The following is a 13,005-nucleotide window of genomic DNA, read 5'->3' as shown; positions in this document are numbered from 1 at the left end:
TGTTTGTCGAGTACGTTCACATAGGACAGCAGCAGACACACAAAAAGCAACATGAAAAAACAGTTTCCCACATCCAACTGATGACTGTGGTTATTTGCTTCAAATCAGGCTTCATGTTCACACACTTTCTCTTGACTGGCCCTCAATATTAAATATACCAACTTTGCACCAGCATGTCTGTCCATAATATATTCTACTAGCAACATTAGCCCCAGAACATGCTAGTGCGCAGTTCAGCAGGCTAATCAGTAGAGTTACATGTGAAAGTATTCTGGTTCGAAATGCTGTTTCCCCCACTGCTCCTCTGATGGCCTCTCTCTCTCTTGCTCCTCTCCTGATTCGGTGGATTAAGAGTTTATTTCAACCAAACCAGAGTCGGTGGTAATTGTTAGGACAGTGAAAGGTAAACCAAGGTTTTGGTGAGTTGTTTTCTTTTCTGTCACATTTCAGCAAAACAAACAACAAAAGGATCTTACTCTTGAACAGAAGGTATCTCTGTAGGAATCCTTTCCATAATGTTTTCAGACACAGAATAACAGCCTGAGCCCATCAGTGGTCTCTCTCACCGCTACATCCATATTTCATACATTTTCTGTGCATTGTTTATCTTATCTAACAACAGCAATACCATGATGATTGTTGTTATTCTTCATGTGGAGCTGTCACTCCAAAACAGCCAATTTCAAACCTCAGCTGTGTCGAGTCCAGTGTGTCATTAGAGACAAGTTCACATCTATAGGAAGAAACTTTTCATTTCCCATTCACTGGTCAGAACATGAGCTGTGACTGTAATCCAGCTCTGAGTAGCTGGTGAAGTCCATCCATCTGTGTTATTGAGAATCTCTCTGCTTCTGTGAGGCTCTTTGTCTCTTTAGCTTTTGTTTTTTTTTGAGCTGCTATCACTGTGTGACTAAAGTGTGACCTTCGTGGAATTGTATACTTTGGTTTCAACGTGTTCACTAACCTCTGAAATCCATCATTGTTGACCACAGAAAACAGCCTTAAGTCTTCGGCTATATGTATCATTGATGTATCTTGTTATTTTTCCTGTGCTGAGACTGTTAGGGGGAAGTGAGGCTCCAAATGCTTCTTTCAGGCTGCTTTGGTCTGGCTGAAGCTTTGTTGTTGTTGGGATTTGAGCTTCTCTGGGTGGTGATGTTTGATATGTTTCGTGTTGTGAAGCTGACTGTCGCCTGGCAGTATTTGTAAGTTGTTTTACGTTTTTTAGTTTCCTGTTTGCCATTGTAAATTCTTGAAACAGGGAAACCAAAATGTTGCCATGTTATCAGCTCTGAAAGTTGACGGAGCACATTAAATCTCTTTTTCGTTATTGGCATGTTCATCCGTAATTTTATTGTTGGGTTTATTTTTAGCTGTTGGGAACAAAGGAGCTAAGATCCTGTGGGACCTCAGAGTGTAGACTATCAAGCAGCTGCTGGCTAACCAGTCACACATCATGGTGGTCGACAAGGAGCAGAAGAGGGCAGTTGCGTTAGATGTGGCAATCCCAGCTGGCGGTAACATCAGAAAGAATCCCAAAAAGACTGAGAAGTACTCGGGCCTGGAGGAACAACTGACCAAGTGAAACAGATGAAGTGAAGTCAGAAGTGGTCCCAGTGGTAATAAGAGGGGGCTGTAATTCCCAAAATTGAAGAGTGGCTCCATGAGGCCCTAGTAAGAGCTAGAAATGCTGCTCCTGGTGTTTCACATGATAGACAATGATTATTTTAAAAAACAAAACAAAGAATGTGGTGAACGTTCTGCTGCTTGTAACATCATCCAGCATGACCGGTTTGGCGGTGGGTCAGTTTTGGTCTGGGGAGGCATATCCTTGGAGGGTCCTCCCTCAAATCTTCACCATCAGTTAATCTGTGTATGCTCAGTGGCGTTGCTAGGGTCTCTTGGGGCTCCAAGCAAGAAATCCCTGAGGCCCCCACCCCACCCATGCACGCCACAAAAATTTGGTTTTTGCACACATAAATGCACAATTTCTGGGACATTTGAGATGAATACTGAAAAAATAGATAGTTGTTCTCAAAGTGAGGTACAGGGACCAACAGAGGTCCCTGAAAGCCCAGGCCTATCAATAATTGTTGTTGTAAATAAGTGGCCGGGGCCCCCCTAATGGCCAGGGGCTCCAAGCAACTGCCTGGCTCGCCTGTCTGCAAGCCCTGCCCCTGCGTATGCTATTAATAAACAGTCTTTGTTACTGTCAGTCGCCTCATCCATCTGCATAGCAAAACTGTTGTGTTGTATCTTCTCACAAAGCTGCCCCTCTATGTCTTTTGACATATCATAAATGCGTTGCGATAGTATTGTCTGACAGTGGAATAGCCTTTAGTTTGCTGGATGTTACTTCATCGGTCATAGTTGAAACCATATCAATAGCGGAAGGTAGTATTAATTCCTCTGCTATTGTGTGCAGCTTTTTACGCTGAGCAACTCTGTAGTTTTTTCCTGAAGAAACCAATGGGCTTCTCTTTGTGTTCGGGATGTGAAGTCTCCAAGTGATGTCTTAACTTGTTTGGCTTCATACTGTCAGAAGCTAATATTTTGAGACTCACAACACACTGTGGTCTCTCCTCATTACCCACTGTTGTACTGGTGAAGTCGAGGGCGAGATATGCCTTATCATATTTTCTTGTCTTTGTTTTGGTAGTTGTGACATTTGGTGTAGACTCATCTTCTGCTTTACGTTTACCTGGCAGTCCTTTCATTAACTTGTCCATGATTTGCAGGCAGTGCAGAAGAACAATGCATCATTTTTATTTAGCCTCGCCAGGCCTATCAGAGCTCCGGGTCCTCCAGTTTGAAACCCACTGTCATAGCCAATGGTATCCTGACTGCTTTTAGGTACTGGGATGAAATCCTTGGAGCGATTGTCAGACCTTATGGTGGGTCAGTGGGCCCTGGGTTCCTCCTGGTGCAGGACAATGCCCGGCCTCATGTGGCCAGAGTGTGTAGGGAATTCCTGGATGAGAAGGCATTGATGCCATTGACTGGCCTTCATGTTCCCCTGACCTAAATCCAATTGAGCACCTATGGGATGTTATGTATTGGTGCATCCAATGCCGCCAAGTACCTCCACAGACTGTCCAGACTGATCCAGGTCTGGGAGGGGGTCCCCCAGGATACCATCCGTCGACTCATGAGGAGCATGCCCAGACGTTGTTGGTAGTGCGTACAGGCACACGGGGGCCATACACACCACTGAGTCACATTAAGAGTTGCTGTGATGAAATTCATGCAAGTTGGATCAGCCTGTGATTTCAACTTTTTACTTAGATTTTCAGTGTGATTTTGAATCCTGCCCTCAGTGCGTTGATGATTTTGGTTTCCATTGACCATTGTTCAATTGTTGTTGACCATCAGCTGCTGACTTTTTTTGGATTAATAGATTGATTGTTTTGCTTATATAATGACACAACAGTGTTAAATGCATCACATTATCCAAGGGCACAACATCATCATCATCAAATGTCTTTTTTTGTCCGACTAACAGTCCAAAATCCCAAAATATTAGTCACTACAATGTAAGATGAAGAGAAATACTGAACTTCTTCAAAAGTTTAATGATAAATTGCTTATCAAAATAGTAGATTTTCTTTTGATCCACTACTTGTTGCGATTCTGCTGCATTGTTGGGTTTCAGTCCTTGTGTCTTTCTGTAGCTCATTTCTTCCTCTTAGTGAGGGTTATTGCTTAGTAAATATTCATTCCTGCCTCTGCAGTCAAAGGGTATCACATTACCCCTATGCTCTTGTGATGCTATGGATTACAAGATACACACATTGCTGTACAACACCAGTGGTTGTCAAAAACTAAACATGGTACCTTTCAGAGAACAGCCATGATGCAGGAGTCACTGTAATTTACTCTGATGTTTGTTATTTTTTATTTTTTCCCGTTAATTGGCTTTTAGTCTCATCAGCTTTTTTGAGCAAATCTAATGTGTTTGTCAGTTCAAACATTACAGGTACATGAATCAAACTGATCAGGTGTGTGTGTTTTGCATACTGCCATTGGGTTTTCTGTCGAATCTGTAAATTAAAGAAAAATTGATAAATCTTGGAAAATTGGACTCCAATGTAAGTACCTCACCAAGTGAGTTAAAAGGTCATGTCCTCAGCTGCAGAGAGTCCACAGAAGGCAGGAGGTCTTGGAATTGAATTTTCTACCAATTTTCAAGCACTTTGGTTTGTTGCAAATGCCAGACATGTTTGTATGATTGCAGGATACTTGGTTAAATTAAAAATGTGTGTTTTCATTTCAAAATGCTTTAATTTATGTAGAGTAAGTACAGTCAGAGTTCTATAACACAATGTTTAGGAACTTACACTATGTAATTAGTTTCTAGGTATATTATTTTGTCTTACTGTATTTAAACTGGCTTCCATGATATAATTTTGCTCATAATTTTGGAAATAAGTGAAGATGACTTAAACTAACAGTGACATCATTATAACAACCACTTACACGAAAAGATGAAGTAAATTTCTGACAGGCTTCACAGTTGTGCTTTTATTGTATTTGTATTGTATTTGTACTTAATTTATATTTAATTTAATACTCATATTTTACTTATTTCCATTTTAAGTCACATATTATGTACAAAACTACATATATCCAGTGTACCAGCGAGGATGCGCAGAGTTGTGGTGTAACAGTTAAACATTTTGATAAAATAAAGTAAAAATAAATGACATAGGGTATGCATGTTTTGCATGGAAGATGGTCAATTCCAGCACCTTCCTGATACATATTTTTAATAAAAATGTTCATCTTTTTTTTTTTACCTGACACAAGTTAGCTTAACTTAGTATTGGGACAGCCTGTTAGCTTTATGTTAGCTTGAAATATGTATAACTTATTATGATAAGAGACAAAAAGACAGATAAGTGCAAAAAAAAGATCACCACCTGACAAATGGTGATGAAAGGAACTGGGTCCCCAGGCGCCACTGTCAGCTGGCAGCCCACTGCTCCTGTTCTGCTGCAGAGGAAGAGCTTTCCAGGATGGGTCAAATGTGGAGAAAATAATTTCACTAAAGCATGTGTGTGTGCAGTCTCCCCCCCGTAGCATGTGTGTGCTGGGATAAATAAAGTATATCTTAAAAACAAGAGGGACAGTGTATCAATATAAAGCTGAAAAAGGATTTCCCTTGGCTAATGTTCAGCAGGGAACAGCAGCTCTTGCTGTGTTGCTGGTGCTGGGAGGCAGAAGATTCCAAAAGATGACTCCTGTACTGTCTTTTCAGTTTTATGAAGTAATGTTTGCTCACAGGCACTGGTTATGGCCAGTCATTTGAATCTGTTTTTTGGATCCTAGGTTTAGTTGTGTAAATCACTAATAAGCGAACAGAAACATTTTTCAGATTTAAACTGTATAGTCAGTATTAGGGATGGGACGATATATTCAATCTCACAATATCGGGATAGAATTATGGCTCAATGCTGTCATGGGACTGTGAAGCTATCTGCTATGATGCTACAGGGTTATTCACTACCTCTCCTTGTTGAAAATTGTATTGCTTATGTTTGAACAGCACAGGGCGCGATTGTAGTTGTCAAAAAGACCGACTCCTATCATCCTACAGTCTTTTCTTGTATAGAGGGACTGGCCGAGATGACAAGGAGCTCAGTCTTTGACAGGTTAAGCTGAAAGTGGCGTTCATTCATCCATGCCAAGCTATTGGCGAGGCATGTGGATATCCGTGCCGAGACTGTGGGGTCGTCTGGCGGGAACAAAAGGAGGAGCTGGGTATCGTCAGCATATAAATGGTATGAGAAGCCATGTGAATGGATGACTGCACCAAATGCGGTGGTGTATATTAAAAACAGAAGGGATCCAAGCACTGACATTTGAGGTACCCCTGTGGACAAACAGTGGAATTTAGAAACTTCTCCCCTCCAAGACACTGCAAAGGATCTCCCTGAGAGGTAGGACTCAAACCAGTGGAGAGCAGATCCTGAGAAGCCGAGCTCAGTGAGTGTGGAGAGGAGGATTTGGTGGTTAACTGTGCCAAAGGCAGCTGATAGGTAGAGCAGTAGTAGAACAGAGGACTAACCAGTAGCTCTAGCTGATCGTAGTGTTTCCACTACAGATAAGAGCGCAGACTCTGTAGAGTGTCTGTGTTTGAAATGGTATTGGCTGGGATCATGCGGGTTGTTCTCAGAGAGGAATTCAGGGACTTGATTAAAAACCGTGCGTTCAAGTCTCGGAATGGAAAGTGAGGAGTGACACCGACCTGTAATTTTCAACCTGAGATGGGTTGAGTATAGGTTTCTTTAGCAGTGGGGTAACTCGGGCTTGTTAAAAAGCAGTGGGGAACACACCGGTTGTACGTGAGAAGTTGATCATGTGGGTGACAGGAAGGATAAGTGTGGGCGAGATGGCCTGCAAGAGGTTGGAGGGTATAGGGTCCAGTGGACAGGTAGTGGGGCAAGAGTTGAGCAGAAGGTTGGAGACTTGCTCCTCTGTGACATGGGAAAATGATGAGAGTGAGGCTCTGTTAGCTGGTGGTATCCTACTGAGTTGGTCAGGCTCAGAGAACTGGTTGCTGATGGTCGAAACCTTATCAGTAAAGAAGGATGCAATGTGATTGGCTGTGAGCAAAGTTGAGGGTGGAGGTGGTGGAGGGTTGAGTAGTGAGTTAAAAGCAGAAAATAGTTCCAGAGCTTCTTTGGTGCTACTGATTTTCTCCTGATAATAAGTGGACTTGGCACTTTTTAGATGGGAGGAGAATGCAGACAGGAGAGTCCGATAGTCCCTGAGGTCAGAGGGATCTCTGGTTTTTTTCCATTTTCTCTCAGCTGCTCTGAGCACTGCCAGTTGCTCTCTGATAACACTGGTGAGTCATGGACCGGTGGGGGTTTTATGAGCAAGTTTGGATGAGAGTGGGCATAGATTGTTTTGAGAGGCAGCTAGCGAGGATCAGAGTATGTCTGTTGCCTCATTCACAGGGAGTGAGGAGAATTGTGAGGAGGTATGGTTGCCGAGACCTCATTGGAGAGCTGAGCTGGTGTGAGGGACTGGAGGTTTTGTCTGAAGGAGACCATTTGCGCAGGAGATTGAGGATGCTCTGGTAAAGATACAGAGAATTGAATAAAGAAGTGGTCTGATACATGTAAGGGGGTGACATTTAGCTTAGCCGTGCAGCAGTTTCAAATCACAATTAAATTGAGAGTATTGCATTTTTTTTGGTTTGGCGTCGGTGGAGACCTGTTTGAGGTCAAATGAGGACAGCAGAGAAAAGAAGTCGACCGCATGGGGTTTGTTAAGATGGATATTCATGTCACCCATGCCAATCAGTGGAGTGCCATCTTCAGGAATGGCTGAGAGTAGCATGTCCAGTTCAGCTATAAGTAGGGCTGGGCGATATGGCTGAAAACTGTATCACGATATAAGTGTTTTATATCGGTTGATATTGATAATTATTGGTATTTTTATGACCTATTTAAATTAAGGACCAGGAGATAAATACATTAAATCTAAACATTTTAAAGTTAACCTTCCTCTGATTTAATACCCTCAGCTATCAAGGCAGAAAGGAAAGGAAATGTCAACACAACCATGGAAAACGCTCACATAATAAATGTCAATAAAAGTCTAAAATCACAATGGACACTCAACAATTATATCTTAACATTAAGGTGCAAAAATAAAGAATACGTAACAAATGCTTAATAAATCGTAACAAAATAGTGCTACGTGTAAAAATGCAAGCATAGAGAAACCTGACAACTTTTTTTCTGCAGGTTTAGTGCCAGGACGTTCACAAGTTGATTAATCTTCTGGTGAATAAAGTGTTTTAAAATATGTGCAGTGTTTTATAAACATAGGAGAAATTAAAATAAACTGAGGTAGACTTTATATCTGTAACACAGAAAACAAATGGCAGTCTTAGAAAAGTACTTTCGGCCAGGTATAACATTGAGGTCAAGCAGGTGTAAGAGATTTTTATAACCTGGCTTCTCCACAGTGCTCAGCGGAAGCATGTCTTTAGCTATATGATACCACTGCCTCCGTTATGTCGTTGTGCCTTTTAGATGATTTGTCATAAGGCACTGAAGCAGAGCACCTCTGCATGGAGGTCTGCTGCTTGTGCGGTGGTGCTGCGGTAGCAGATGTTGTTGGACGTTGGCAAATACGGCTGCGCTCCGAAGGGTGATCGCGGCTAAGGTGATAAAACAAGTTTGTGGTATCAACCAGTCTTGGTGGGGACGACGGTCTTGCATACTTTACAGACCACATTGGTCTGACTACGGTCCGACTTACAAAATCCAAAAAACTGCCATACTGGCGAGCTGACTTTCCCTGTTTTATCGTCAATTTCTTCGCACACTGCAGCGCTCACTTTTTATTTGTCATCTCACTCCTCGCGAAGAATCAAACACGAGACAAAGCAATGGCGCAACCGAACTTGATACTGTTGCATGACTGGCTGTTAGCGTGTCACTCCCAGTTATCAGTGATTTCTCCCTAAGTTGCTAGGTTACCAGAGAGCGAGTGCCTTTGTTCATGCAATCAACCTTGCTTCGCAAATTCTGGTTTCTTCCGATGAAGAAAAAAATTATCGAATGTTTTATCGAATGCCTTTTTTATTGATATTGATTACGTGTCTATCGCAAGACATATCGTTATCTTTTTATCGCCCAGCCCTAGCTATAAGTTCCCCAGTAGCCCAGGTGGACGATATAAGACAAAAATATATGGGAGCAGTAACCATGACTGCATGATATTCAAAGGAAGAGTTATTGCTTAGAGGAGTAAGCTTGGTGAATTTCCAGTTTTTGGAAACTACCACCTCCACGTCCATCAGGACAAGGTGTGTGGGAGTAAAAAGAGCCAGCTGAAGGGCTAGAACCCTAATTTGATATGGAGTTACAAGTGCTCGGATAAATTCTGTTTTGTTTACAGCAGAGTGGCAATTCCATAGGCCAAAAGAAAAAGCTGAGGTTTTTTTTAAGTGAGTTATGGTTCTCAGGATTGCGTTGCCTTTCAGTTCAGTTCAATTCAATTTTATGCCCAATGTGTTTTTTTTTCGCATGCCTGACCAGGATATAGTGGTAGCACATGGTGTGTGTGCGCAGGAAGGCAGCGGGAGTAGTGTAATAGTGGTGGTTACCTGTATCCCTGCAAGTTGACTCGAAGATCTTTACACAACAAGGGCCGACTTATAAGGGCTGACGCTTCCGCTGACAAAATGCAAACATGAACTGTTGTTACTAAAATGAGGACTCATATCACAATCACAATATGTCACATTAATTGCAGTACAGTTTTTTTTGCATATCATTTGGCCCTACTCCACAGACACCTCCCTCACATGCATTGTTGGACCAGGAGGAGGAGGAGTATAAAGGTTACATGAACACTGCATTCTTTGTTTACCGGCAGAAATTCAAACACACACTCTCTAATGATTAAGTGGTGTTTTACGTGATGGGTGGAGTTGGCCCTCACCTGTCACCCCAATTGATTGATTGAGTCAATTAATGAAATTGTCCCCAAGTTCAAGATGAGACATCAAAAATATTATCTTTTACCGGAAAAGAAAAGACATAAAGTTTGATATAAATATGATCAATCAAATCAAATATGATTTTTTGACACATTTAGCACTGCATCAGAGATAAATGAGCAATTAACACAGGGACACAAGATTAGAACTTGGGGAAATGTATGTTTTTGTTTCACTGTGTCTTTAATGCTGTGTGTTTGTGTCTTTTGTTTCAGATCTGGGATTTGGCAGATCCTGATGGCAAAGGCTATCTGGACAAACAGGTCGGGAAAAAATCTCTTCTCATCTAGTGCTTTGATGATGTGCTGAATATATTTTACATAGAGAGGTGCAAATTTTAATGATTTCAGATCGAGGATTAGAGATTGAGAAAGGCTTGATGGGTAACGCGCTGTTTCCTCTCTCAGGGGTTTTACGTAGCTCTGCGGCTGGTGGCCTGTGCTCAGAGTGGTCAGGAAGTCAGTCTGTCCAGCCTCAACCTCACAGTACCTCCCCCCAAGTTTGTGAGTATGACGTCAACCTTAAAGCATAAATCCTCATCATCTTTGTACAAAAACAAACCTTTTTTTTTTTTTTCCAAAATATTGACCTTTATATGAGATTAAGATCAAAACCTTTCGACATTTTTACAATACATTACAGTGTTTCCTCTAGGATTTTTTTCAGCAGCGGGTGCAGGCTCTCCGGGGAGCCGTGGCAGCATAAACAAATGACACTTGACTGCAGATTTTACTTTTACAACCTATTTATGGAATGGCCAGTTGAAAATTGCTTTTTAAAGGCTGAATGTAAAAATACAAAATAAAACAATAAAACAATAAAATTAAATAAATAAAAATAAAAACAATAAATAATAATTTCTTGATGGGGCTGTAGAATCAGTGGCAAAGTTTGCACCCAGGCTCAGAACAATTAATTATTCTGGGTTTTTAATAGAATAGCTCTAAGGCTCAGAGGCTGCACCATCACTTTGCTCTCCTGCTCCTTCACTCGGCTCTCCCCCTGCTGTACTCTGCTCTCCTTCACTTTGTTCCACTGCTCCTCCCTGTCTAATGTTACTTGTGTTATAAGATTACATAAAACATTAACGTTAGATAATTTACACTCACATCACATCTGATTACAAGTGTGGACACAATTTTTTACCTAACCATCATCATTTATGAGTCAGTAAAAGGCTAATGATACCTGACTAGCATCATCTTCATCAGCTGTCTTTCTCAGAGAAATATTTGAATAAGCTCATCTGAAAATGCAGTCAGCAGTTACATCATGGTGTGTAGATATTAGCTTTATGCTATCAATTAGTTTACTCACATTAGCGACACTGAGTTGGCACCGGGCTCAATTAACTTAAGCTACTGATATGTTACTTAACGTTAGCTGGCCATCAATATTTTGCAAATGTCTATTTAACTTGTAAAATCTATTATGAGTTATCTTAAGCTAATAAGTCTACCTTTTCTCCGGTAAGTCGCTGCCCTATTTTCCAAGACGACACTCCTCTGACTCTCTGACCTGGTGCCTGGGTGCTTGACGTGATGTCACTTTCAAGGCCGGGCTCTCGAGAGTAATTAACGTTAGACTGTGCTGTGAAGGTGGAGACATGCGGTGGTGGTGTATTTGCAACAATTAAAAAAAAAAAAAAAGAAAGAAATTTGAAGGAGCGGCGGCTAGGATTTAGGAATGGCGGCCTGTCACTCCTAAATGAATGTAGAGTCACTGCATTACAATCACTATACTCATCACTCATCCTGGAAATAAACAATTTCTGTCAAGTTCATGTTTATGTTATTTTTACTCAACATTGTATCAGAAGCTCACTATCACAGAAGATGTGACTTTAATCCAGTGAATGGATCATGTGACCTTGCTATGACAGCCATCTTTGTTTGTCTGATTTCAGAAGGACACCAGCAGTCCATCTCTAAGCAGCGCAGCTTCTGCCTCTGGAGAATTACACTGGGCTGTCAGGGTGTGTTTAAACACACACACACACACACACACACACACACACACACACACACACACACACACACACACACAAACACAAACAATTTTTTTTTTTTTACAAATTTCTGTTCACTGCATCAAATGTTATGACTCAAATATTGATTTTCGCATCTGCCCAGCTTTGTTTTAGCTCTCTGTAGTAAATCATTCTGTTTGTGAATATGAATAAGCATGAGCGTAGTCAAAAGGCAGTCAGGCTCAGTCAGTCTCTTGCTGGGATCAGACTACACCAATCTAGTCCGATTTGTCGATTTACCAGCGTCGTGCCACATCCCGAGTGACAACGGGCCTCTATATCCGTGTAGTGTGATGTGCTAAATGACCTGTCGTGCAGCGTCTGGGATGCCCCATGACACCCTGATGAAAAGCCTCCGATGTTGGAAATATTTTTGTCTTGACAGGCCTAGTGTGACATCTCCCACGACATGTTCTTGACCTTTTCCCAATCAGCTACTCCCTCCAGAGCGCAGTCAGGTAACCATGACAAAGAGGAGGAGGAGGAGGGATGCTGAGGTTCCTGCTGTCAGGTGGTTTCTTGAGCTGTGGCAACAGTACCCCTGCCTGTTTGACGTTTCCTCCAGGGAGTACCATGACCGAGTCAAAAAAGACAAATGTTGGCAAGAAATAGTGGAAGCACTTCATCAGCCAGACGAGTAGCTGCTGTGCTGTCACAACATTATCCCTGGTCCTAATTGCAGGAATGTGCTTGTCATTACTCCAGTAGCATATAGTTATCGAGCTACTAACTCCAGATCTGATGTTAAAGTAGCCTGTTTGATACAGCCAAGCCTGCTCCTTGTAGAATAAATAACTATGGAAATAAAATGACTCTATGTGAAACTCATTGTACTTGTCCTAATTGTTATCTGGATGCTGCCCAGTAGATGAATAAATAATGACCAAATGAGCCAAAGTTTACGCTGCTTCTTGCATTTGCTTCCGTTGTTATAGTGCAACCACATCCGTTTTTTCTTTCTTTTGTTTTTTGGTACACAAGACTGCCAGTATCGCACACAATGCTTCTGTCACCATGAACTAACCTTGTGCACGAACGTGAAATAAGACGTGCTGTGATCAGTTGGGGTCATTGGTGTAGTCTTGCCAGTCACCTGACCAGGACATGGCAAGAGTTTATGGCAGTTTGATTGTTAGATCTGAATTGATCATCGTCAAATACAAAAATATTGTGTCGTCTGATCCCAGCGTAACAGCTACTGATAAGGCTTTTTAGATAACTAGTGTGTGTTTTCCTTTGTAGCCCGAGGAGAAGAGTAAATTTGATGGGATTTTTGAAAGTTTAGCCCCAGTTAATGGCCTGCTGTCAGGAGAGAAGGTCAAACCAGTCCTAATCAACTCTAAGCTACCTCTGGATGTCCTTGGGAAGGTATTGACTTCAAATGTTGGTTGCATGATTGAAGATTATTCAAGTCAGAACTTAAAGACATTATGAGTAGGATTTTTTTTTTTTT

At 41.6% G+C, this 13,005-nt stretch overlaps 1 protein-coding gene across 19 annotated transcripts in view; it reads left to right on the top strand.

The window, feature by feature from the left end:
• eps15l1a (epidermal growth factor receptor pathway substrate 15-like 1a) overlaps window positions 1-13,005 on the top strand; it is a 52,342-nt gene that overhangs the window by 2,229 nt on the left and 37,108 nt on the right. For all 19 annotated transcript variants that reach the window (XM_076722935.1, XM_076722945.1, XM_076722923.1 and 16 more), the window contains exons 4-7: window positions 9,739-9,786; window positions 9,931-10,026; window positions 11,430-11,498; window positions 12,795-12,920. In XM_076722935.1, the coding sequence (XP_076579050.1) occupies window positions 9,739-9,786; window positions 9,931-10,026; window positions 11,430-11,498; window positions 12,795-12,920 (339 nt within the window). The remainder of the gene's footprint in view (window positions 1-9,738; window positions 9,787-9,930; window positions 10,027-11,429; window positions 11,499-12,794; window positions 12,921-13,005) is intronic.

Source organism: Chaetodon auriga, chromosome 3, assembly GCF_051107435.1.
Source record: "Chaetodon auriga isolate fChaAug3 chromosome 3, fChaAug3.hap1, whole genome shotgun sequence".
NCBI lineage: Eukaryota > Metazoa > Chordata > Actinopteri > Chaetodontiformes > Chaetodontidae > Chaetodon > Chaetodon auriga.
Note: the sequence above shows the minus strand (reverse complement) of the source record. Positions and strands in the feature narration are given on the sequence as shown.